The sequence below is a fragment of the Acinonyx jubatus genome, chromosome D4 (assembly GCF_027475565.1).
Source record: "Acinonyx jubatus isolate Ajub_Pintada_27869175 chromosome D4, VMU_Ajub_asm_v1.0, whole genome shotgun sequence".
NCBI classification, from domain to species: Eukaryota; Metazoa; Chordata; class Mammalia; order Carnivora; family Felidae; genus Acinonyx; species Acinonyx jubatus.
This window is the reverse complement of record NC_069391.1, coordinates 53713009-53740374: the sequence shown is the minus strand read 5'-3', so window position 1 is coordinate 53740374 and position 27366 is coordinate 53713009. Positions and strand designations below refer to the sequence as shown.

Genomic DNA, 27366 nt, shown 5'->3' with positions numbered 1-27366 from the left:
ATTACCCTGAATTTAAATGGACTAAATGCTCCAGTCAAAAGATACAGAGCATCAGAATGGATTAAAAAAGCAAGAACCATCCATAGGCTACTTACAAGAGACTCATTTTAGATAGGAAGGCACCTGCACATTGAAAATGAAGGGTTGGAGAAACATTTTTATGTAAGTGGAGGTCAAAAGAAAGCTGGACGGGCACCTGGGTGGCTCAGTTGGATAAGTGACTGACTCCTGATTTGGGCTCGGGTCATGATCTCACTGTTTGTGAGTTCAAGCCCCACATGGGGCTCTGTGCTGATGGTGCAGAGCCTGCTTGGGATTCTCTCTCTCTCTCTGCCTCCCCTCCACTCATGTTCACTCTTGCTCTCTCTCAAAACAAACAAACTTAAAAAAAAAAAGAAAGAAAGCTGGAGTAGCAATACTTATATTGGACAAACTAGACTTCATTTTTTTAAAGTTTACTCATTTGAGAGAGAGAGAGAGAGAGAGAGAGAGAGAGGGCGCACACAAGTGAGGAAGGAACAAAGGAAAGACAGGGAGAGGGAGAGAATCCCAAACAGACTCCACACCACCAGTGCGGAACCTGGTGTGGGGGCTCGAACGCATGAACCATGAGATCATGACCTGAGCTGAATGAAGTCGGACACTTAACTGACTGAGCACACAGTTAGTGTGCCCCGGACAAACTAGACTTTAAAACAAAAGCTGTAACAAGAGACAAGGAAGGACAATATATAACAAGAGGAACAATCCAACAAGAGGATATAACAATTGTAAATATTTACGCACCCAACATGAAAACACCCAAATACATAAAACAGTTAATAATATTCATAAAGGAACTAATCAATAATAATACAATAAGAGTAGGGGGCTTTAACACCCCACTTACATTAGTAGAGAGATCACACAAACAGAAAACCAACAAGGAAACAACGACTTTTAATGACATACTGGATCAGATGGACTTAACAGTTATAATCAGAACATTCCATCCTAAAGCAGAATACACATTCTTTTCAAGTACATATGGAACATTCTCCAGAATAGACCACATATTAGCCCACAAAACAAGCCTCAACAAACTCAAAAAGATCAAAATCATAGCGTGCATGTCTTCTTACCATAACCAGAAGTCAACCACAAGAAAAAAACCTCAAAGACCACAAATACATGGAGGTTAAATACCATGCTACTAAACAATCAATGGGTCAATCAGGAAATAAAAGAAATAAAAAATTACATGGAAACAAATGAAAATGAAAATACAATGGTTGAAAACCTTTGGGTTGCAACAAAAATGGTTCTAAGAGGGAAATTTATAGCGATACAGGCTTACGTCAAGAATCAAGAAAAATCTCAGTAAAACAGCCTGACCTTACACATAAAGGAGCTAGAAAAAGAACAAAACCTAAAAAGACAAAAAAGAAGAAGGAAGGAAATAAAAAGATTAGAGCAGAAATAAATGATAAAGGAAGTTAAAAAAAAAAAAATCAATGAAACCAGGGGCTAGTTCTTTGAAAAAAATCCATAAATTTGATAATCCTTTAGCCAGATTTATCAGGAAAAAAAAGAGAAAGGACTCAAATAAAATCACAAATGAGAGGAGGAAAAACAATCAACACCACAGAAATACAACAATTATAAGACATTATGAAAAACTGTATACCAAAAATTAGACAACCTAGAATAAATGGATAAATTCCTAGCAACATATAAACTACCAAAATGGAAACAGGAAGAAAAAGAAAATTTGAACACACTGAGAACCAGCAAACAAATTGATTCAGTAATCAAAAAACTCCCAACAAACAAAAGTCCAGGATCAGATGGCTTCACAGGCAAGTTTTACCAAACATTTAAAGAAGAGTTAATACATATTCTTCTCAAACTATTCCAAAAAACAGAAGAGGAGGACAACTTCCAAGTTAATTCTATGAGGCCAGCATTACCCTGATACCAAAACCAGATAAAAAAAAACACCACAAAAGCGAAAGAGAGAGAGAGAGAGAGAGAATGAGAGAGAGAAAACGAGAACTACAGGACAATATCTTTTATGAACATGGATGCAAAAATCCTCAACAAAATACTAGCAAACTGAATACAACAATACATTTTAAAAAACAATTCATCACAATCAAGTGGGATTTATTCCTGGGTTTCCAGGGTGGTTCAATATACAAAAATCAATCAATGTGATACCTCACATCAATAAGCAAAGGATAAGAACCATATGATCATTTCAATAGATGCCAAAAAAGCATTTGACAAAGTACAACAGCCACTCTTGATAAAAACCCTCAACAAAGTAGGTTTAGAAGAAACATACCTCAACATAATAAAGGCCATATAGGAAAAATCCACAGCTAATATCATCCTTAATGTGGAAAAACTGAGAGATTTTCACCTAAGGTCAGGAATAAGGTAAGAATGTCCACTCTCACTTTTATTCAACATGGTACTGGGAGTCCTAGCTACAGAAAGAAGACAACAAAAAGAAATAAAAGGCATCCAATCCAGTAAGGACGAAGTAAAACATTCACTATTTGCAGATGACATGATACTATGTAGAGAAAACCCAAGAGACTCCACCAAAAAACTGCTAGAATAAATTAATTCAGTTAAGTCGCAGGATACAAAATCAATGTCTCTTGCATTTCTATGCACCAATAATGAAGCATTAGAAAGAGAAATTTAAAAAAAAATCCCAATTACAGCTGCACCAAAAATAGTAAGATGTTGAGAACAAACCTAACCAAAGAGGTGAAAGACCTATACTCTGAAAATTATGAAACACTAATGAAAGAAACTAAAGATGAAACAAAGGAATGGAAAGACGTTCCATGCTCGTGGATTTGGCAGAACAAATATTGTTGAATATCTATACTACTCAAAACAATTGGCACGTTTAATGCAATCCCTATCAAATACCAACTGCATTTTTCACAGAACTAGAACAATTTGTACAAAACCACAGAAGACCCCTAATAGCCAAAGCAACCTTGAAAAAGAAAGGCAAAGCTGGAGGCATCACACACAATTCCAGACTTCATGTTATATTACCAAGCGGTAGTAATCAAAACGGTATAGGACTAGCACAGAAAAAGATGCATAGATCAATAGAACAGAACAGAAAACTCAGAAATAAACCCACAATTATATGGTCAATTAATCTTCAACAAAGCAGGAAAGGATATCCTATGGGAAAAAAGACTGTCTCTACAACAAATGGTGTCGGAAAAAGTAGAGACAACTTGCAAAAGAATGAAACTGGACCACTTTCTTACACCATACACAAAAATAAATTCAAAATGGATTGAAGACCTAAATGTGAGGCCTGCAGCCATAAAAATCCTAGAAGAGAGTATAGGCAGTAATTTCTCTGACATCAGCCATAGCAACATTTTTCTAGCTATGTCTCCAGAGCCTGGGAAACACAAACAAAAACGAACTATTAAATAAAAAGCTTCTGCACAGCAAAGAAAATAATCAACAAAGCTAAAAGGCAACCGACAGAATGGGAGAAGATATTTGCAAATGACATACCAGATAACGGATTAGTATCCAAAGTACATAAAGGAGTTATAAAACACTCAAAAAATAATCCAATTCAAAATGGACAGAAGACACGAACAGACATTTCTCCAAAGAAGACAGATAGCGAATACACACATGAAAAGATGCTCAACATCACTTATCATCAGGGAAATGCAAATCAAAACTACGAGATATCACACCTGTCAGAATGGTGAAAATCAACAGTACAAAAAAACAATAGGTGTTGGCAAGGATATGGAGAAAAAGGAGCCTTCTTGCACTGTTGGTGGGAATGCAAACTGCCGCAGCCACTGTGGAAAAGCTATGGAAGCCTCAAAGAGTTAAAAATAGAACTACCCTATGATCCAATAATCGCACTACTGGGTATTTACCCAAAAAATACAAGTACACTAATTCAAAGGGATCCATGCACCCCTATGTTTATAACAGCATTATTTACAATAGCTAAGCAGCTCAAGTGTCCACCAACTGGTGAACACAGATAAAGATGTGGTATAGGGGCACCTAGATGGCTCAGTCAGGTAAGCGTCCAACTCTTGATTTCGGCTCAGATCATGATCTCGTGGTTTGTGAATTCAAGCCTCACTTTGGGCTCCTCGCTGACAGCACAGAGCCTGCTTGGGATTCTGTTTCTCTCTCTCTCTCTGCCCCTCCCCTGCTTGCTGTCAGAAAAACTTAAAAAAGATGTGTGTGTGTGCGTGTGTGTGTGTGTGTGTGTGTGTACACATATACATACACACAGACATGCAATATTATTCAGCTATAAAAAGAATGAAATCTTGCCATTTGTGACGACATGGATGGAGCTAGAGAGTACAATGCTAAGTGAAACAAGTCAGAGAAAGACAAATACCATATGACGTTAAGAAACAACTGAACAAAGGAAAAGAGAGAGGCAAATCAAGAAACAGACTCCTTTAACTGTAGAGAACACACTGCTGGTTACCAGAGGGGAGGTAAGTGGGGGAATGGATTAAATAGGTGATGGGCATTAAGGAGGGCACTTGTGATGAACACGTCGTATTGTATGGAAGTGTTCAATCACCTTGCATCATACACCTGCAAGTAATATTACACTGTATGTGAACTAACTGGAATTAAAATTAAAAACTTTAAAAACGTTTCTTGGTATTGTTTCTGATTCCACGTTGCAAGTTCAGGAAACCAATACTTGCTGAGTTTTTGTGTAGTATTAAAGAATATGAACAGCCACTTGAAAACATTATTCTTTTTCACAACTACACTATTTGCATAAGACCAGATTTCTCTAGATACTTCAACCAAAATAACAATGCAACAGATTAAATGCAGAAACAGTATGAGATTTCAAATTTCTTTTCTGAAGGTAGATACTAGAACTTTGCAAAAAAAAAAAAAACTCATGAGTCTCTAAATAAAAATACATTACTTATGTTAACATGCAATCAGCTTATTATTGCTATTCCAATGAATAAATAAGCATTTAAAATACTTCTCAGTTTTAATGTTTTAATACAGCCAATAGCAATTAAGACGACCTACATAATAAGCAAAAACTCTTTGGGGCCTGCAGTAATTTTTATGAATGTAAAGGAGTCCTATGACCAAAGAGATATAGAATCATTGTAATTGATCATCACTAAGGAAGTACAATTATTGTAAATGTTGCCTAGAATCAGAGCAAAGGAAACAAAATGAAACAAGATTAAAGTTTTAGAATCCTTCAGTTGGTCAGAATGCAACTGAATTTGCTTTCATTCACCAACACAGTAAGTTTGTAGTTTTATCTACAATTCTACCAAGTCATTTAAGTGTTAATCCAGGATATTTATCAACATGATTTTTATGACAATAAAAACTTAAGAATTTTAAAACTAAAGTTAAGCCTGTATCTTTCCATCTCAGGGCAGTTCATAGTCCTTCATGGTTTCTAAGACGTACAGAGTTTCAGATGGTATTTTTGACCAATTTATATTCACGAATATACTTTCTTCTTTTTGACTTCTTGCATGGCCAAGTAAAGTGGTTAGTTGAGACTTTGGAAATTTGTCAATAAAAAGCTATCCAGAAACTCCTAGAATATAACTCCATGAGAGCAAAGGCTTTAAGGAATTCAATATCCCTAGCCCTAAAATGTCTAGTTGTATACCTGAATATTCTGCATTTTACGTAAATTATTCCTCAAAAAAAATATTTCTATAAAAGTGTCTGGCACAATAAATGGGAAATAAACTGGAGGACTGAATCTAGCCATATGGGTCATCTCTAAGACAAAAATGTCTGACTGCAAATATTGTGTTTGTCAATGTCAACCCTAGTATGTGTACCTAGTTCTTGATGTGTGATGAATTATGGGATTACGGTAGAACAGTATCCTAAAAAGGCGACTAATTATGAATAACCATCCAAATTGCGTAAAACTAAAAAAAGTGGCCTATCATCTCTTGGTCCTGAAATCTAGAATTTGGGTTGATTTTAATTAATAAAGAGGTGGGGGAGAAAAACAGTCCTATGTTTTTGAAAAATATTTATTTAAAAATAAGATTTCTAAAAATACAGTACATAATACATTTCAAGAGAAGTAAAAATTCCACAATTTAAATTAAAAACAATCTGCAAAGAAAAACAAATATTACAGGAATAAAAACTAAATCACTGAAATAAATTAAAAAAAAAAAACCCACAAAACATTGTTCTTAAGGTAGATACATGGTTTTCCATTTTAAGAACCAGTGTAGATCTTTCACTTAAACAAGTGTATCTCAGATACATGGCTTCCTCTCTCTTTTCAGTCTGGTCTCAGCTCTCAGCTATTATTTTCCCTATTGCCATTAGCACTAGAAATGTTAGTGAAGATCTTCTTTAAATGCTCTTGAGGGACCAGACAAGGTAAAACAGACAATGCAGCCAAACAGCACTCAGATTTAAACATATGCACTGAATGAAAAAACGCCTGACACATTCGAAAACAGGATCTTTATGGCACTTGGAACGCCCCACTATTAAAAGACTTTTATTTTAAGGATGTAACATTAGACACAGTTTGAGGTGGACACAAAATTTTAGGAGCCCCAAAATGTCACAGATTTTGCCCATTCAACTTGCCAGTCAGAGTTTTAAAAAGACTGCTTCGGGGACACACGGCTCATACAAGCGTGGTTATCTGTGCTCAGGCCTCCGAACGGCTATCGTGCACCCCCTGTGTTAGATTCGCAACTTACTGGTCTCGGATTGTGGAGGAATTTCTTCCTTCCTATCAGATCATCGTAGTTGTTTCGTTCTGCCTACACTAAAGAAGAACTTCTTTTTAATGTTCATCTCTGGAGGACAACAAATAGCGGTGAACTATCCACTACCAATAACTTGAACAAGCAACTGCATTCACCCACAGCACTTTAAATAAAAAACAAGCCAAATAACTCAGAACCGATACTGCAGCAACAGAACCTGGGAAATATATTGTTGACAATTAGAGACACAATGTTGCTTCTTCCCATTTTGATTACAAGTAAATTGTCCTTTTACCTCTAATGGCAGGTACATCTGTATTTCTATATATAATTCAAATGATCTTATGTCATATTCCATTTAAGTTTCAGACTTGACTCTTTTTTTCCATTCAGAAATCACTGCAAAACCATATACTGTATCTACATTCAAGGAGAAATTTGATTTCGGTTGACTGAAAATAATGTAAAACATTCTCAAATGTGATTGTCAACTTTTCCAATACACAAAGTTATCTTCTTGCCAGAAATTTTAACCACTTGAGTTGCAGTTTTAAGGACACTAAAGAAGTATTTTGAAAATTTGTGGAAAAAGAAAAAACAGGGAACCGGCAGAGTGTACCCCGACAGCCGTACTACATTTGGACAATTGCAAGTATTTCTAAAGGGCATTTCCCCCCATTTTTTGGCAAAATGAATCACTAAGCAGAAGTAGTTCTGAAAATAATCTTACTCTAAGTTTCAGGTAAAGTGAGTAGCAATATCCAGACACCTTTTGTGGGTGTGTGTGTTGGTGAAGTTCAATTTTCTATGATCATTTTGCTTAAATCAAGGTACATTTGCATTTCCTCTTGGGGAGCGCGTGTGTGCGTGTGCGTGTGGTGTGTGTGTGTAGATATATATTTTTTAAAGGTGTTCTTTAATTGTATTTTTATTTGGAAAATAATCCCCCCACACCCATACATAGACAGATGCAGAATTCATTTATAATCAGAATGAGCCCGTTACAACTTTTCATTTTAGCATTTTGTTTCAGCATTCATTAAGAGGGCTCAATAGGATGTACAGCTCATTTACAGAAATAAAAGGAGTTCTTATTATTTTTCATTTATTTCTGCAGAAATAAAATACAATCTTGTGAAAAGTGTTCAATTATCTTTTGTAACCTCAACCTATTAAACTACCTTTTAAAGTAGCCAATCTATATTAAAATACAGACTGAAAAACCATACTAATATGCCTAAAAAAAAAAAAAGTCCAAATGAGAGACATTTAAAACCAATTAAACTGAGGCAGAAGTGTGCAAAAACTCAAATGTGTTCATCAAAATTGTTCTTAGGGACATTATTTAGAAGGATGAGAGAAGCAAAGTCCCAGTCAACCAAAAAAAACCAAACAAAAAACCTAAATAAATAATTCTTTGGTACAGGAATTAAAAATGTCACTCAATGCTAAAATGAGTAGCACCAGTATGTATGTTTTAGTTGTTGAGGCTGTAAAACACTAACTTCAGGCACCAGTAGGTTGAAAGATCACCCAGTGCACACTGGCAAGAACACAGAGCTGGCGATATGTGGACAACCTTTCCCTTTAGTTAACAGCCTATGCAATGAAACCCTGTATGAGATCAAACAGGCAAGCGAAGCCACAAAAAGAAGCATAACTTTTGTTGTTGCTGTTTTGTCCATACCTTTGCTCGTATATAAAGCTATCGATACCAAAAAGATCCAGGTGTTGAACAACTGTGGCAAGTGCTACATTAACATGTTACAGGTGTTCACAATACCAATAGATATAGTGACCTTGGAGGGACCAAAATAGCCCAAATTTTAAAGTGAAAATCACCTTTTATACACAAATTGCTAATTTTCCCTCTGGTGGCAAGTTTACTATAATATTTTGTATCCTTTATTTGCAATAGGTGGCTTGTAAAAAAAGGTCCCAATTTTTCCAATCAAACTTTCAATAACCTATTCATTTCCCAAGTCTCCATTAAATAGCCGTAGCTTTCACATTATTCATAACACATCAGGTTAGCATACGCTACATAATTATAATGTTTAAAATTTAAAATAATTTTTCAAAGGCATCTGGCCAACTCATGAGAATCCGCAATATAAATAACTCTAACTAAATGCTCCCATGCATTAACAACTCTTACAGTAAAATGATTATCAACAAGAGATAAGGCTAAAATGACTACAGCTGGGGATTTCCTGATGTCACAGAGACTATCTCCCGTCAACCCTGTTACTGAGATGCTGCTTTACATGTCCCATCTAGCCTTCTTCCCATCTTCGAAAGTTTCCCTAATATCTTTATCCAATTTTGGCTACTCACTGCTCATTTGTATCTGCCCTCTATGGTGGATGAGGGAAAAGGACATATAATAGTAAAAATATATATAGTGAGAATGGAAAATACTGGTAATATCAACACCTTAAGAACCATAAATGCCACTGTTATTTCTGTCGCAAATTAGCACTAGCAGGAAGTATTACAACATCTGAAGAACAGACAAAAATGCAGTAAATTTTGTTGTTAAAAACTGCACAATGATGATGAAAGACATCAGAGAAAACAGTCACTTTCCTGAAATTAAACCATCATTATCCCAAAGGCAGCGGAAATGCTAAATACTGACTGATATATAAAACAACAACATTGGTTCAAAATACTTTAAACAAGTTGCTTCTATTACTTTCTCACATTCTACTGCAGAATATTCTAGGATTCAATTGAAAATGGCTAAATTCAGAGCACAGTGCAATTGTTGATTTATAGATAAAATCTGAGGGTGATTCTTAGAGTAGAAGGTAACAAATGACATTAAATAATACACTCGTTCAGCTGTTAATTATATGGTTAATAACACTAGCAAACAGAACATACTAAATGTACATGACTACATCTGCCAATACATACATTTTCAAAAGCAAGAACAGGTTGGGTAAAAAAAAGCTAAACCTTGTATCTATTAGTAAACTATCTGATGTTTGTACGCATAAGCTTTCCCAAATAAATTCTAGGTATATCTACTTACATTTGAGGTGATGTCAAAAATGTGTTTAATGAAGCAGCACTCGTTTAGTAAACTTGAGCTAGACAATCTATTCATACATGAAGCACGAGGGAAGTAGTTAGAGACTAGAGCAAAGTCCAGGGAGAGACTAGCAGCTCTGTTAACATTAATGCCATTGTACATCAGGGCCGGACACACCGCGATTTTACAGCAACACACGCGAGAACACACGAACTGCCCTGTGATCTAATACATAGGAAACCGTGTGGTCATACTCTAAATTACTTCACACTTCCCAGTCGGAAGTGTCCTCCTAACCTAAGTCTTTCTGATTAGCATTCAGAAATAATACACCCTTTTGAGCAAATCACACCTTCAACTTTTATGGAAGTGACTTAAGAGTGTGACAATGAATAGCTATAATTAGCCAGCATCCGCAGAGAAAAATACCTCCAAGCATTGGCAAAAAGTCACTGCTGTTCAGTCCAACAGAAGTTTTAACTTAGTTGTCATATGGAGCATTATGTCTGCTTATGCTCCGTACTTCCATTACTATTAAAAGTAAACTATGCTTTCTTCTGTTAAAAAGAGGTTAAAACATTAACTAAAATTTTAAATATGGTTACCTCTTATATGAAGTACTTTTAATACAATTCTTAAGCAAAATAGTATTTTCCTTATAATGGAACACCAGTTAACTTTGTATTTTTAAACTAGAAGTCTTGGTTACAAAGTACCAAAAGCTCTTTAAACTGATGCCTGCTGTCTGGGGGACTCTGAACTCAGTCCATTTTTGCCTACAATCTTGGGCCCATAAGCATTTTTGTTTACAGAAGAGAACAACAACAAATATAACTTGTAACTCAGAATATCTGGCTAAAAATCTTTCATTTCCAGAGCCCAATTAAGAATTGCTGATGCAAAGCATCCTTTAACATATATTTTGCTTAAAACAAAATGGAATGTTTATAAGGAAATACTTCATCCAACAAATAGATTATATCAGTAATTTCACTGCCTGTAAGTATTTTCTAATAAGGCTCAACATTAGTCATTTTCACAGTTATCCAAAACCCATAATATGATGACTACTAAAGTTATAGCTAGAATTCTGAATGGGAATTATAAGAGTATAACTTATACTCTTAAAAAGAATGAAGTATAAAAAGAATTATTAATCTATTATTCTATTAATACAATAAAATCAGTAAAAAAATCATTCTGAAACTGAGATTAAAAAATCTAAGTGTATTTTTTTAGATACTCATTAAAACACATTAGATACTTGCTTGCCAACGTAACTACAGTAAGTTTCTGTGTTTTGTAATGAATTGGTAATTTTAGGTAATGGCTTTCCTAATTCTAAGCACTTAATTTGCCGAAATAAGGTTTAAAATATTATTCATGAAATGGTTTACATTTGTTTACCCTGATCTGATATAAATTTCTAATGGATAGTAAAAAAGTATAATAATATACACGGATGAACCAAAGTAGTTATCATATTTGTATGATCCAGACACTGCCATCATAAACGGGAATGCACTGGTTTTCATAAACTCTTACGTTTTTGTACTTACACTTCCCCTAAGTTTGCACCTCTGGCATGCTCAGAATTAGGCCATACAAATAATGAACTGTGGGGCAATAAATCTCTAGAACCAGTATAATTACACTAGTTAGCCAAAAGAGGGCGCAGAGAGAACACAACTAGACTCCATGCGTCCCAGGAAACTGCCGGTTGGCTTCTTTCAAGTCATCGCTCTAGAATTGTAAACACAATTAGGTGTGCTGACCTGAGCACACTGAAAATTACAGCAAAAGTGTATACAGATAGGCTTTAATATAGATTCTTACATAGATTGATACGTAGCATTTCTGCCATTCAAACAAAATAAATATATGCCTTGCCTAGTGTATCAGTTTGTACCCCAAAGACTGTGAGCAATCAGGTAGAGGGAACAGGACAGGGAGGTTAAAGAGAAAAGAGGGAGGAAAATGTGCCCAGAAGTGGTAAATCTAAGAAAAACAAAAACCCTCAGGGCGGGGAAAGGACCATCTCTGGCTCCCATTACTGAGACAGAGATCGGCAATGAGATCTCCCAGGTATATACCTTTCAAGGTAGCTACTGCTACTACGTGAAGCATAAATATGTCCATAAAGCTCTTTAGCGGGTCTACAGTTGGCTTTGTTTTTTCTCAAGGTTCTCATCTGACAGAAATGTACACAGCATGAGGCATTTGACTGATATATATCTACATATCTACACGTTACTTCCCTTTAACAGTTCTGTCAACAGACCAAATGTGGTCACTATGTTAGCTTGCACAAAACCCAACCCAGGTGCCGGACACAAACATACTAATTTTGTGGTTCACTAAGCTCTATAAATATACTCCTCATATTACATTTACTATGCATCTTATCAGCACTAATAAATATTTTCATCTGCCACTTCCAAATTTTTAAATAATAAAGCACTGTAGTCAGAACATGAAAGACATGGTTTTTGTATTTCTGAAAACAGCTTATTCAATTATTTTAGAAGATATTTACAATTCCTGAAAGAACTAACTACAGTAGAGTTCACTGGCTGTCAATGGAAATCTTCTGTTTCATGATTTCTCAGGTTTGACTCCTTACTCTCAAAACTAACTAAAAGGAAAATACTGGTATGTTCCAAGAACAGTGGACCCCTTTAATCTTCTCTTCAAGGGAAAGACTGTGAGGACATAAATTGTTGAAAAGGATATATGGATTTTGCAGTATTCTAATGGAAAAAAGTGTAAAAGCTGAATTTTTCTCAAAGCATGCTAAAATGTCTTTCCTCACAAATCTTCTATGCTCTCCAAGAGACCATCACCATTAGCAATTTAAATTTGTAGAAGCTAATCATGTAGATCATGACGTTTTCTTATTTTAAGGTCATTTCCTAACATTAGGTACTAAGTACAAAAGGTCTCTCAATCCAAACTTATAGTTGGCCAATTGCAATTTGGGTGATTATAGGTACACAAAAATTAACTTACTTTTACTAGCGACTTCCTATAACTAAGATTTCATTCTTAGTTGGCCAATATCTATTACATACAAACCTTGAGTGTGTAATTTTAGATCTACTAGTAGGTAAGTAAAAGTAAAAAGTATATATTTGTTTTTCAAAAGCACAATATTCCTCTTTATACTGTACATTATATATTATCTAGTTATACTAGCACTTTAAAAACATACGCATTGTAATATAACCATACTAGAAAAGGTATCTGTGGAATTATTGCAAATTCTCTACCCTTTTTGCTCATCAAAATCTTAGGGTAAAATAGAATATACATGCCCGCTTGGTCAAAAATTTCACCTTGGAGTAATTATTTTAACAACAACCAATAATTACATCAGTATAGGGAAAAGAAATGGAAAAGTTAATATGGAAAAAAAAATCAATCTTGCCTTGAAAATAAGGTAGGTAGTTGGTGTTTTATTTTAGTGGCGTTTTTATTTTGTTTTTGGTGAAGAGAAAAACAGAAAACATTAGAAAGCTACTTCTAAGAAAACACTGCCCTTTTTCTGTTGTTGTTTTATTGTTCAATTCTATGCTGCATTAAAAAAAATCCTGCAGCATATAAAAAAGGCAGTATTATTTAAATTATTATGCATTTGAAAAAAAATTTGCATATACTATAAGGTGTGTCAACTTTTATAAACCTGAAGAATTAAATTCAGATTTGGTTAGTACTGTTTGAGAGTGAAAAATTTAAATAAACATCTGAAATTTCCCATAAATTAAAATCTGCAACATTGTCAGTACTAAAAAAAAAAAAAGAAAAAAAATTATGTACAATTATTTTATCTCAATCACTGCCTTTTGGGTTTAATAACAAAAGCATTTCAAGAAATCCCCGTGGAAAGCTAATTTGAAAGTAAACATGCTTTAAAACTTAAATATAGATCTTGTATTAGTCCCACAACAGGATTCAAGATCACTATTAAAATAAAGCCTGGGGCACATTATGACGCCTAAGATTGGTGGGTGGATTTTAATTGACTTGAAGACTGTCATAGTTCTATTATCAGAAAACCTGTAACGCATTTCCAGCATGGAGGACCCATCTGTGCCCACCATCCATCTGTTTAGACGTGATTGGCAAAGTGGTAGGGAACTCGCAGTGGTTGCCTCTGCCTGAAAGGAATAAACCACAGGATCTTCCAACGAGTGCCAAAAACTTCTGAGAAGGTCTGCTGCCATGGCTTTCGGGGCCTCGATCTACAGAAGACAGCATTATTAGTGAAAGACAGCACTCCCATGGTGCACTTCAGTCAGCTAAAACAATGCAGGTTGGCTGGGGATCCATTACTGGACTCTGATGAATTGTGTCCCAGCATCACAAATACAGCTTTTCTTTCATTATGGCATGCAGCTGAGTTTTAACTCTGGATAGCAGATATTGTATCTGTGTCGTCAATCAACCTAGGGGAACTTTTGAAGCAGAGGAGAATCTCAGGATTAACAGAGCGTGTGTCAACGACACAGTAGCAAATCTCTTTTGATGTACTTTCGGGACAAATAATTTAACTTACTTTAGTTAGACAAGGAACAAGAACGACCAGTACGCATTTTGTTGGGAAACTCGCATGGCTTGAAGACCCCTACTGTAAGACTGGATTATGCTTGTCTAGCTCAGGCCTTAGACAAGGCACCAAGAAAAAGCCATCATTATGTTATCTTTCCATCACATGCACACATTTTTCAAATGTGGCCAGCTGTTTCCATTTTTAAATAAGAGCACTACAGATTTCATTTTTATACTTACATTTCTTCACAACAGTTTGACATCTTTTCAATAGATGTTGTATCCTATTAAAAATTAAAGAAAAATTATACTCAGATGTAACAAAGTTATCAAGACTTTATTCTGTATCTACTTTATGATGCTTTTCATCATATTCAGAGACTATTCTGAAGACTTCAACAGTTTACATATGGGTACTAAGAATTTTAAATTAACTGCATACATTGCTGAAATTCCCTTGACAAAAACAGAACGAACATTACATTGTGCCAAAAAAATGTATTCAGTTACAAAACCTCACAAAAATTGTAGGAGTCTCACTTTATTAAAATATAACCTATTACATTTGCTTTCTTTGATAATTCTTTTAAAAGTCTACGATCTATTTTTAATTCAACTGCCAGGGAATATGTGCTACAAAATAAATACCAAAGTGACAAATGAAAGGCACTTAATAAACAGAAAGCTGCCAAGAGCCAGAGTGCTACTGGTTCTGGATTTCTATAAACAAACACAAATTCAACAAGGCAATCTATGCATTTGCCATATTACAGCATCTATTACCTTGAAAGGTAAAGCGAAACTATTTCTTCTTTTTTTCAACAGAAAAACCAGTATCTTCCTAATAATACAATTTCTCATTCTATGTTTTCCATAAAGCTCTAACACAAATATGTAAGCAAAGGAAGTCAACAAAGAGAAGACAGCTTCTAGACATGCTGGTTCCATTCATATATACAGAAATCCTATCACTAGACTGAGAAACTGCAATAAATAATAGCCAAATGCTCAGAACACAAATTACACGATCTTCTTTTAAATATATATTTCATGTTTTAGACACATTTCAAAGTAGTACAAAAGGAAATATGTTCTTTTAAATATGCAAAAGAGTTAGTGAACTTTCCCTCTTATCCTCTGATAGCTTGCTCACATATGGCAGGTGAACTGTACTGTTATTAAGCAGCACTATGCACGCACAATCTGGGACGGCAACTCCAATTGCAAGAACATCTAGTTGTAGAACTCTCTCCCAACGATACTGGCAAAAAAACACTTTGACTTTAAAAATCTCTTTGTAGAAGTTACATCAACATCTCACAATATTAAGTCCTTAACGTATGAACCGTTGAAGAACTACGGTTGGCCCACATACGAGAAAATAAATCTATTTTTTTTAGATGACAGAGTAACCAATAGCAGTGTTCCGTTTCCATATTTCCCAGGAATTTGTGGCAAGATGGTAGATTAGCCACATATTCCATATTCATCAGTTTTCCTATCATGCTTTGAAATTCATGGTATCCAATGACAAGTCTATTTATAACTAACTTTTCTCAGTTCTGTTGCATAATTTCCTCAAAATAATGTTTTACTTTGTGACAACACAGTCTGCAAATATATGAGAACCTTGATCATGGGCTTAGAGGAAGGCTGGGCCTCTGCTTCCACATCTGTAGAGAAAGTGAAGGAAGTCATTCTAACGGTTTCCTGGCACGGATGGGTGACAGCATGCCCCAAAAGACTGAAGGCAACTTGTGCAAAAATGCAAAGCAAACGATTGGACAGAAATCTGTCAGGGTTCTTAGGACAGGTAAATAAATGGATGCAAAGGGATAATACTTAAAAACCATTTCGAGAGAAGGAAGGCAATTACAAAGTCAGACTACCACAGCTAGTATTGTATGAAATTTTTTACTATGCATAAATTTACAATTTGATTAAGACTCTGAGGAACTTATTTGTGGCGATAAAAGATTCATCTTCAAAGATTCTGGATTTAGACTTCATGTGGGAAAAGCTTTTATTTTCAAGTGCTTTTGACACCTTCCCAGAAACTGGTTCAAGTAATAAGTAGAATACTACCTCTTAAGTGATCATAAACAGACGGTCATTCCATCCATGAATGTGATGTTTGCCATGACTTTTTGAACAGGATTTGCGAGGCTAGACAAAGAAGACCACTCTTTTCCCTCTAGAAATAGCAAATGCATAACTCTCTGAAACCCAGCTATCGAGCATACGGTTATAAGAAAAATGTGCAATTTGTATTTGAACAGCCAAACAGGTCACAAACATGTCACTGGCACTTCTAGAGCGTACTCAGAACAACACGAGTTATCACACCATCACATTCGTAAACACAGCAGAAACTGCAAACTTAGAGGAGCAGAGAGGTTACTACCGGCAGGAACACTGAAGCCATAAGTTATTTCCAAAAGTGCCAAATGAGGTTTGATATAGTTTTTAGGTTTATTTTGAGAGCGAGCAGGCGTGCACGAGTGGGGGAGGGGCAGAGAAAGAGAACCCCAAGCAGGCTCCACGCTCTCAGCGCATTTCGAGCGGGGCAAAACCTCAGCAACAGTGAGATCATGGCCTGAGCTGAAGACAAGAGTCGGACGCTTAACCGACAGCGATCCAGATGCCCCTAATATACTTTTTGTTTTATGAAGCTGGGAAATAAAACCAACGTTTTTAGTGCATTTAAAATAGATTTAGGTGCAGAGAGTTTAACTCAATATAAAAGATTCAATACCTTTAGTGACCATCAGGAAATGACCAATAAGAAAATCGCCAGTGACCAGTAAGATAATCTTCAAGGAGTGTAATTTATAAATTCTTAGTGCTTTATAAAACTAGCTAGCTATCCAGAAAAATTCATTCTTCAAGGAATGATAAGAAACAAGTTTTTATAGTAGGTCATCTTCAATCAGGATATCTTATCTTCAGAAAAATATTTATGTCGCGCTGATGGTCTAATGATCAAAATATCTAAGACTTCCAACAGTCTGCATAACTAAGAGACATATGAGAATGCTCTCCTATATTTAAAAACTGAAAGTTTATTTTCTAAAAAAGAATAAATTAGGAACAGCAGGACTTCTATGGACCTTACCTATTTCATCAACTGATCCTTTATCTTCTCCTGCTGGCTGATGTTACCCTAACGATCAGGTTCAGTCTAAGACACTAGTAAGATTATATCTGGAATGGGGGGGGGGGGGGTGTAGTTCCTAACAGAAAGGGATAGGAAAGTATTTACTGTCTGTTGGAAAAATTAGTAGTAAGAGTGGAGGACAAAGAGCAAGAATTTATCACCAGACAACTAGCCCTCTCGGAACACACAGCTTGACGATCCAATCCATTCAACTGACTCATCCTGCTTTGGGTTCGTTTTCACCAAGCAACGCTGCCACGTACGTTGTTGTGCAGGACAAGGAATATGCCGAAAGTCCTCTGGCACGCCTGACAATTCCACATGAGGGAACAAACAATCTGGTTTATACGACCAACGCTTTTGAGTCTGGAAGGCACAGTCGCGATCTCTGGGCCTAACTCTGGAAACATTTCCAAATGGAGTTTCTAGACCTGCCAAACTGCCAACTCGATGAAAGTTAAGAGCATTCTATCACAAAGACATGAAAACGGCTCCGTGTAACCTCGATGATCACCTGAACACTTTATTCTTCCTTTGGTCTGTTGCACATACCTAATTCAGTGACTGTTGACTGAATCTGGAGTTAAAAACCACTCAGGAACTTGTTTCACAACGAGAGATTATACACCTGTTTTATCTATTACTACTACTACTAATTCTGAGACAGACTTTGGCTTGACTTCCTAGCACCTCTCATCAATGAATGGACAGCAGCTCAGTTAACTTCACGTCTTTCACAGCACCTAGCAGCATACGTGGTTCCAAGTAGATACCCGATGTATGTTTCCAGCACTAAACTAACTGAACATGGACAGAAACAGCGTGATTCCTTAGTTTTTTCCTTTGGAATTCAGAGAGAGAACATTTCCCGTGAATCACAGCTCTCTCTCCTCCTTTGAAGCCAGAACTCACTATATTCTTCATTTGAAATAACTGGTACTTTAAGCATTTATCCACCAAGAGAGGACCAGCTATATCTCTTATTAGAGATCTGAAGTTCACAGAAACATTTAATCAATCATGGAACCAAAGGAGAAGGTGGTAGACCTTACATGTGCGGTCACTGAAAATTTCTTTCCAATACGATTCCTGTACTTCTCTTCATCAAGCTGCTGTCTGGCTGTATAAAACCTTAGGAAAGTGACTAAAACTCAGTATCATAATTTTCAAATAATAATTCCTTATTCATAGATTTTTGTAGGGATTAAATGAGTCGATATATGTTAGAACCCTTAACTCCTCAATAAACAGCAGTCCTACCTTTTACTGATGTTGCCTACTCTGCTCTTTTCGAGAGGGCTGAGAGATTCAATCTCAATTACATCAGAACATAACTTAACATGTTTAAGCAAAAAAAGTGGGTTTTATAACAAACAATAAAATGACAGGGCCTATTTTACACAGATAAAATCCAATGTCCACAAGGGGCTTACAATCCAGCTGAGAAAATAAGTACTATGTAACATACACCACGACTCATTTACCCATCTATCCATTTAGCAAAAATCTACTAAGGACCTATTACAACACGGTCCTTAGCATCAAGGAGCTTGACAGTCTAGTGAAAGTGGTCAAGTATACAGGAAAACTATACAAGAAAATACAGAGAATGCCAGAGAGAATGGTTATATGCAATAACATACTATATAAGTAAGCGTTATAACTGAATATTTGAAACAGCTGGAAACTATGTTTGCAATCAACACTCCCTGTCAACTACTCTTACATTTTTAATACAAAATTATACTTTCAAAAAGATTTTTGGTTACCAGCATAATAAGTAAGATGGGCTAATGGTAATGGGCCTCTCTGGCTGAGATTTAGGGAGTAACTAACATATTGACGGCATGTGACAGAAGCATATGAATCATTGTAGAAAAGATCTACAAATTAACCGTAAATACAGGATTCAGTGTTTTCTCCAATTCTACAGTAATGTTTTAAATCAGATTTTAAAAAATGCATGTAGATTCAGAACATGAGAAAATAAAGTGAATGTGCAAAATTGCAAGTAAAATGAAAACTCATAAATGTTTAACTTTTTCACCAAAAAAAAAAAAAAAAAAGCATTGAGTTAATCACTCAAGCAATTAGTAATGCTTTGAGAAAATTAAAATGCAGTATTCCTATGGAAGAAATTCTAGAAATAGATTTAAATAGTTTAAATTACTTTTAACGTTATCAGATATACAGGGAAGTTATGACACTGAGCAGACAGATGATGCAATATATATACATTTTTCACACAGGAACATATTATGCTAAAGAGCAATATAATTCCACACATAATAATTTTGATGCTAGCAGGCATTTTTTAAAAGAATGCTTTTTATATACCATGCAATGTGACTTAGTATGTATTTAAACTAATTGTTTGGCACAGGGGAACCCAGGTTCTAGAGTTTTCTATGTATTCAAGTTCAAAGAAATAATACTTAGCCAATATTAGTATGTAATATTACAAAGCATAAAAGAAATGACATTTTAAATTGTAATGACTTTTCTAGGTTTTTAAAGCTACTGAGAAGATATGTCATATAATATTACAAGTAGGGGTATTCTATTAAATACACTTTGTTTTTATGGAACAAAAAATATAATTCAGAAAGGAAAACAAAATGCTATACAGAGCGTCTTTTGTAGAAATGTAAGTGAGTTGGGTTCTGCATAATTAGCAATAATTTCCATATTTGCAATGCTGATTTAGAGCTGAGTAAACCAAACATAATTTGTACACAGATTGTACTGAATGCCGCTAATTCACCACATTGATTCGGTGGGATACTTGGCAAAATTTAATTATAAGGATTAATAATCTCAGGACACATTTCTGGATACATAGTAAAAGGCAGGTAAGCCCACTAATTGTCTGATTAAGGAGAATGCTATTTAATAGATAATCTCATTTAAACTAATTTAACATTTTGAACATAAGATACTTTTCACTGCATAAGATAACCAAGTTAAACTGAAATCACCCTGCATTTGTGATTCTCTCTGTATTTATTTAAGGAACCATGGGTCCGTATTTGGGGGGTGGGGTGGGCGTGGGGGAGCATTTTCCCTCTTAATTTGAAAAGCTTTACTTTAAGCTAGCTCTGGTAATTCAAGTAGAGTCCCACAAGAGTACCTATGAGCAAATGCAAGAGCTCACTTTTTTTCTTTGAGAATTTAAAAGCACAAAACCACAGCTAAATACATCTTCCCCGCCCTACCCTCAACCTCACCGCAACTGAGAAAAGCACTATGCTCCAGAGATGCCATCAAAAGCTTAAGCTATTATATAAACTCCACGGTGCCCAGAAAACAAAAATGCTTGTATACAAAATGTAGATAAACTGTCAGAGCAGTGTCATGGTATACAATAGCTCACTGTCAGAACCTCACCAGAAGGCGCTGTACCAGCTGTTCTAGCGTTTCTTGATGAACTCTCTCCAAGCCCGGTGACTGAAAACATGACTAATACAATCATCCAGCACTGTTAGTATTGGTGCTCATCAGAACGGACATTATTCTTGGCTGTGTGTGAACTACTGCTCAATAAGAAATTCTGACAACATCAATTACATTAATAACAACATCACTATCCATTTCATTCGGAAACAGAAACAGAAAAAGGCTAACCAGGCTAAGTAAGGAATAATTAGAATAATCTGTTCCCTAAATAAAGAACGCTTCAAAGCAGATTGCTTTGAAAACAGTTTCATTTCAATATTGATTTTACTAAAAATTTACCAACTTATAAACATATGCCTAAAGTTAAATCTAAAAATAATCAAAGGTAATCCCTTAAAATTGGGTTTAAGATTAGTCTATTCCACAGAAACATCTGGTTGTGTTGAGATCTTTTAACCTTGGAAATGAGATTAGAAACCCACTGTTTTTAAATTTAATTTCTAGTTATTTTATCTGGGTCACAGATAATCTGCTCTTGCTAAATCTAAAATGACATCAGATTATCATTACTGTGATTATCCTGTTACCTTCTATTGTCAATAAGAAGACAGGATTTTCCCTCTGACATGGAGAGAAATGATGTATTTATTCCAAGTAAGAACAAATAATGGGGAAAAAATTACTGAAAACTGAGGTACTGCTTCCTGAAAATCTCAACCTAAGCCTCAAAAAGATAGCATATGTTTTGTGTATTTGTTGTCCAACAGGCCTACGTTCAAGCTACGTAATGACAGTTCATATGACGAAATAATACTCCTACCAGTGTTTTCCCAAAATGCCTCTTGGTCTCTGGGGTGCAGGAATAGGGGAAGGAGGAAGACTTTAGCGGAAGGATTAAATTTACTGTAACTTCTCCTCCTCCTCCTCTTCTTTCTTATACTACTTGACAAATTCATCACCTTCTTTCACATTGTGAGAGATGCACGGATTCAAATTACAACAAAAACACCCAGGTGTGACATTTCCTGTGGGTAGTCTTAAATTTTTCATAAGATGAAAACAGCAAGCATATTATTGTATTTTAAAAAGTAAGCATGATCTCTGTATGTTAACTTTAATTAAAATATTAGATTCTACTTTAAATACTAATCATTCATTAGATTTAAAATTAATACTGAGGTTAAATGACCTTAAATAATTAAGCCTTAAAGAGCCTTAAATCAATGTGAGGAGGAGTGCATTCTGGAAACCTTAAAAAAAAAAAAAAAATGTTTTTCATCCAAAAACAGTGACGCTAGAAGTTCACTATGAAAGCCCAGGTAAATGGAGTTAAAATTTACTGTAATTGTTTGAAGTACTGGGATTCAAGAGGAAGTACAGTGAGTGGTGAGTAAAGACTAGACTAGCAAATACAGTGTATATGTTCTCTTAACGCTGCATTCTTTTTTGAATGTTTCACAAATGTCGAACTTCTACAGACATCAGAACTGTCCAGTACAGAGTATTCTGAGAGGGTACTATACATATACAGAAAGAAATGAAACTTTTGGAGGAAGCATTATATATATATATAAAAAAAAAAACAACAAACACCGTGGTTTCTACTTAGTTTTAGAAATATCACATCAGAACCAACCTCTCTAAAGACAATGTTGTTCCGTATTATAGCAAAAGAAAAAAATCATACAATTTGAAAAACATTAACATGTCGGCAATACAGAATAGAGTCAGAACAGAATTTGATATTACACATCCTTCAAACGCCAACAAATTCAGTAAATAACTTTATGGCCAACTCAGAAGTGAACGCTAAAATTTTAAAGTAGGGATTCTTAAAAGATTTTGAAGGCTTTGCTGCCAAACCCTCCCCTCTGAAGCTTCTGGGGCTGCTAGGGAAGAAAGAAATGGCTGCCCTCGGCTATAAACCCGACGGCCCTCATAAGTAGCTTGTACTCTTAGCAGTAATGTCCCAAATGTCCATTTCAGTCATTCATCGTAAGAAATTGGAAAAATCTGAGAATTCTCCCTCCAGGGGATAAAAATACACACCAGTGATTTCGGTAAATCCAAAAGTGAAAATTCAAACAATGCAAGTACAATCTGGCAATTCTGACGTGACTGATGAACAGACTATAAAGTAATTGGGAATTAATATAAAAGTAGAGAAAAAAGAATTTAGGCAAAGACCTACTTTCATCCTCACCACTGTTATTAATACCATGTTATTTACCATCATCATTAGAAAAATCACAAGAGGTATTAGAAAATATTTCAAGCTGAATAATAGTAAAAATATATTTAAACAGACATTACACGATCCATGAACAGCCAATAAGCACACAAAGAAGTGTTCAATATCATTAGTCGTCAGGGAAATATAAATGAAAACAAGATGCTATTAAAACCTACCAGAATGGCTGCAATTAAAGACCGATGACAACAAATGTTGACAAGGATGTGGAACAACCAGAATTCTCATATACTGTTGGGGAGAGGGCAACTGTTACTTGGGGAAAAGATCTGGCCGTTGCTTATGAAATAAAAGGTAAGCCTCTCCTAAGTGACAAAGCCGTTCTTCTCCCAGATATTGACCCAAGAAAATGAAATAGGTTTCCACAAAAAGACTTGAGCAAAAATATTCAGAGCTTTATTCGTAACTGCCACAATCTAGAACCAAGCCAGCCCTCTTTCAATAGAATAGAGAGACAACTCGTGGCCTAGTCATACAATGGAATACTACTCAGCAACAAGAAGGAATTACCAACACATGCAACGCTATGGATGAAAACATATTATTTTGAGCACAAGAAGATCTACATAAATGGATACATATGAAATTCTCCAACCAGTACTAATCTATGGTGGGGAACAAAATGACATCAGTGGTGCCTCTGCGGACTTACTGATGTGAGGCAGGAGGGAACTCCCGTGAGGTGGTGGTAATATTCTGTGTTGTGAAAAGGCTTTGGGTTGCGCTGTGCGCCTCTGTCAGTGCTCATCCAATAGTAATACTTAACGTATGCCTCTCACTGTATGGAAATTTTGCCTCATAGGAAAAACATGTAAACAAGCATTGAGCTCTAGTGGATGATTTGCATGGTGAACAATTTGATGCCTGTGATTTATTCTGACATGTATTAAAACATATAACAGATTGATAGACAGTATGAAATGAGGTAAAGTATTCTAACATGTTAATTGTGGTTGGGTATTCACTGTAAAATTCCTTAAAAGTTCCTGTGTGTTTAAAAATGTTTCCTATAAAACCTAGGGAAAAAAGGTTACCTTATAAAATCTGCAAACACAGGTTATACAGTAAATGTTTTCCTTCCATATCTGACTGCATCCTTCCAGTTCAGAGGCCAGTACCAGAACCGCTATCGAATGTGCCTTTCCAAAGGAGTCTGAATACAGCCAGTAGGACAGACATAGACAGACAGCAATCTCCTGCACTATTTCTTTTTTTTGAAAGTTAACATTTTTATTAACCTTTCTTAGTGATCAGTGAGAAAAGGACACCTTAAGAAAACAGACAAAGGACATCAACAAACCATATACAAAATGAATAAAATTAACATTTAACTTATGCTAGAAATAGGCTTTTTTGGAAAGAGCTATATTGACATATAATTCACACACTATACAGTTCACCCATTTAAAGTGTACATTTCAACTTTTTTTTTTTTTAGTATGTTCATAGAGTCATGCAGCCATCACCACAATCAATTTTAGAACATGTTCATCATCCCGTACAAGAAACCCTGAACCGTTGAGCTATCATCTCCAGCCCCGCTAGCTCTCCACCCCCAGGTAACCACTAGTCTCCTTTCATCTCTACGGACTTGCTCATTCTGGACAGTTCATTTAATGGAATTATACAAACACATGGCCTTTTGTGACTGGTCTCTTTCACTTCACATAGTGTTTTCAAGGCTCAGCCATGTTATATCATGTATCAGCACTTTACTTCTTTTTATGGCTAAATAATATCCACTGTATGGATATACAAAATGTTATTAGCAATAGATACCTGAATTGCTTTTGGTTGGGGCTACTATGAATAATGTTGCTATGAATATTCACCTATGATTTTTTGCATGGACATAGATTTCATTTCTCTTGGGTATATACCTAGGAGTGGAATGATAAGAGAAATGATAACTCTGTGTTTAACTTTTAAAACAACTATCAGACTGTTATCTGCACTGTTTCACATCCCCACTAGCAGTGTGTGAGGGTTCTGATTCCTCCACATCCTTACCAACCTTATTTTCTTTAATGTCAATTTATCTATTTTTGAGAAAGAGAGAGAGCACAAGCAGGGGAGGGGCAGAGAGAGAGAGAGAGAGAGAGAGAGAGATTGAGAGAAACAGAATCCGAACGAGGCTCCAAGCTGTCAGCACAAAGCCCGACGTGGGGCTCAAACCCATGAACCCATAGGCTCAAACTATGACCTGAGCTGAAGTCGGAAGCTTAACGGACTGAACCACTTAGGCACCCCTCCATTTTTATTATAGCCATCCTAGTGTGTGTGAAGTGGTACCTCGTTATGGTTCTGATTTTAATTTCCCTGATGACTAATGATGTTGAGCATCTTTTCATGTATTTGTTGTCCACTGGATAACTTCTTTGAATAAATCTCCATTCACAACCTTTCACCATGTTTTAATTAGGCTTTTTATTATTTATAGGAGCTCTTTATTCTAGATATAAAACCCCCTTAGCAGATACATGATTTATAAATTATTTTCTCCCATTCTATGACCTGCCTTTTCACTTTTTTCATAGTGTCCTTTGAAGCACAAAAGTTTATGGTTTTTTATTTATCCATTTTTTTCTTTGGTTGTCTGCACTCTTGATATCATATCTAAGATACTATTTCATATTCCAAAATTTCCTCCTATGTTTTCTCCTAAGTGTTCTATAATTTTAGATCTTACCATTTAGGTCTGTACTCCATTTTGAACTAATATATGTATATGTATATGTATATGTATGTATATGTATATGTATATGTATATGTATATATATGTATATGTATATGAGGTAAGGGTCCAACTTTATGCTTTTGCATGTGGATATCTAATTATCCCAGCAGCATTTGTTCAAAAGACTTTTCCTTTCCTCACTGAATAGTTTTGGCACCCTTGTTGATAATCAACTGACCACAGATATATAGCTCTGGTCTCTCAATTCTATGTCATTTATCTATATGTGTATCCTTGTGCCAGGACCACAGTTTCTTGATTACTGTTACTTCATAGTAAGTCTTGATACATTTTTTTTACTATACATTTTTTTCGCTGAACATATCTGGTATACACTTTTCATACACAATACATATGTTATGTATAATGGAGATCTTTTTTAGCATACATGTTTATTACACATAAGGAGATCTTTTTAACATACATGTTTATGTACACACATATGAATAAAATAGCTTCTACAAAATAAACATGTAGAGGTTGATCAAAAGGACTATGCATTTTAAAGTATGATACACAATGACAATTTACCTTTCAAAAAGGTTACACCAATTTACATCACCACCAACAATGTATGAGAAAACCTTAACCCACATCTTCTACAATACAGTGTATTACCAAACTTAAATCCTTACTCAATATAATTTTTCTCACTTTTTGAACTTTTTTGCTGTGATAAATCCTATACGGTTAATAAATGCATGCAAAAAAATAAGACTTAATTATTAATAAAATGTTTCTACCAGCAACTCCATTTTGTGGAATTTACCGTAAATAAATAATTTGAAGAGGAAAAGAAATGTTCAAAGGAATGTTTGTAATATAGAAAAAAATGATCACACACTAGATGCTGACCAACAGGAAAACTATTCATTAAAATATTGTATATTCACTAAACAGAGTATATCCAACTACTAAAAACAATAAACACGAAGTCTGTAGCCACACAGAAATACGTTAATTTTTAAACCTAGGATACAAAATTGCATATGTCCTCTACAGACTGATTGTAACTACTTTAAAATTACATAGGCATATGGAAATGAAAACATATAAATGACTGTGAGTAATTTTCTCCTTTAATTGCTAAACTTTTTGCAACTTCTTGGAATTAAGTTCATAATTAGGGAATATGTTCATAAATACATTACATTAAAAAATAGATACTTACTGTGATGATGCCAATTAGTTGAGTATAAAAAAGTCCAGTTATTCCAACTAACATAGTAATGCCCATAAAGGCAGCTAGTCTCATTATGGCCAATTCATGCCTAACCACAAAGAGGTCCTATAGGAAGAAGAAAAAAGGAAGCCTTAAAAACAAATTGAAAAGTTATTTATTGTTGCAGTAACAGTCAAGAATTAACAGTGAATTAACTTATTATCTTAACAATATTCTCCCCTGAGTTTATTCCACTTTCTATATAAATATTTGAAAATTTCAAAAATAATTGTTTTAACTCATAGTAGCAA

At 35.2% G+C, this 27366-nt stretch overlaps 1 protein-coding gene across 8 annotated transcripts in view; it reads right to left on the bottom strand.

Annotated features, from left to right (window-relative positions):
* Nucleotides 1-6044: 6044 nt before the first annotated feature.
* Nucleotides 6045-27366, bottom strand: part of ZDHHC21 (zinc finger DHHC-type palmitoyltransferase 21) — a 69381-nt gene continuing 48059 nt past the window's right edge. For all 8 annotated transcript variants that reach the window (XM_053205090.1, XM_053205093.1, XM_027047227.2 and 5 more), the window contains 3 exons: nucleotides 27065-27181; nucleotides 14593-14636; nucleotides 6045-14045 (listed from right to left, as the gene is read on the bottom strand). In XM_053205090.1, the coding sequence (XP_053061065.1) occupies nucleotides 13913-14045; nucleotides 14593-14636; nucleotides 27065-27181 (294 nt within the window). In that variant the 3' untranslated portion in view covers nucleotides 6045-13912. The remainder of the gene's footprint in view (nucleotides 14046-14592; nucleotides 14637-27064; nucleotides 27182-27366) is intronic.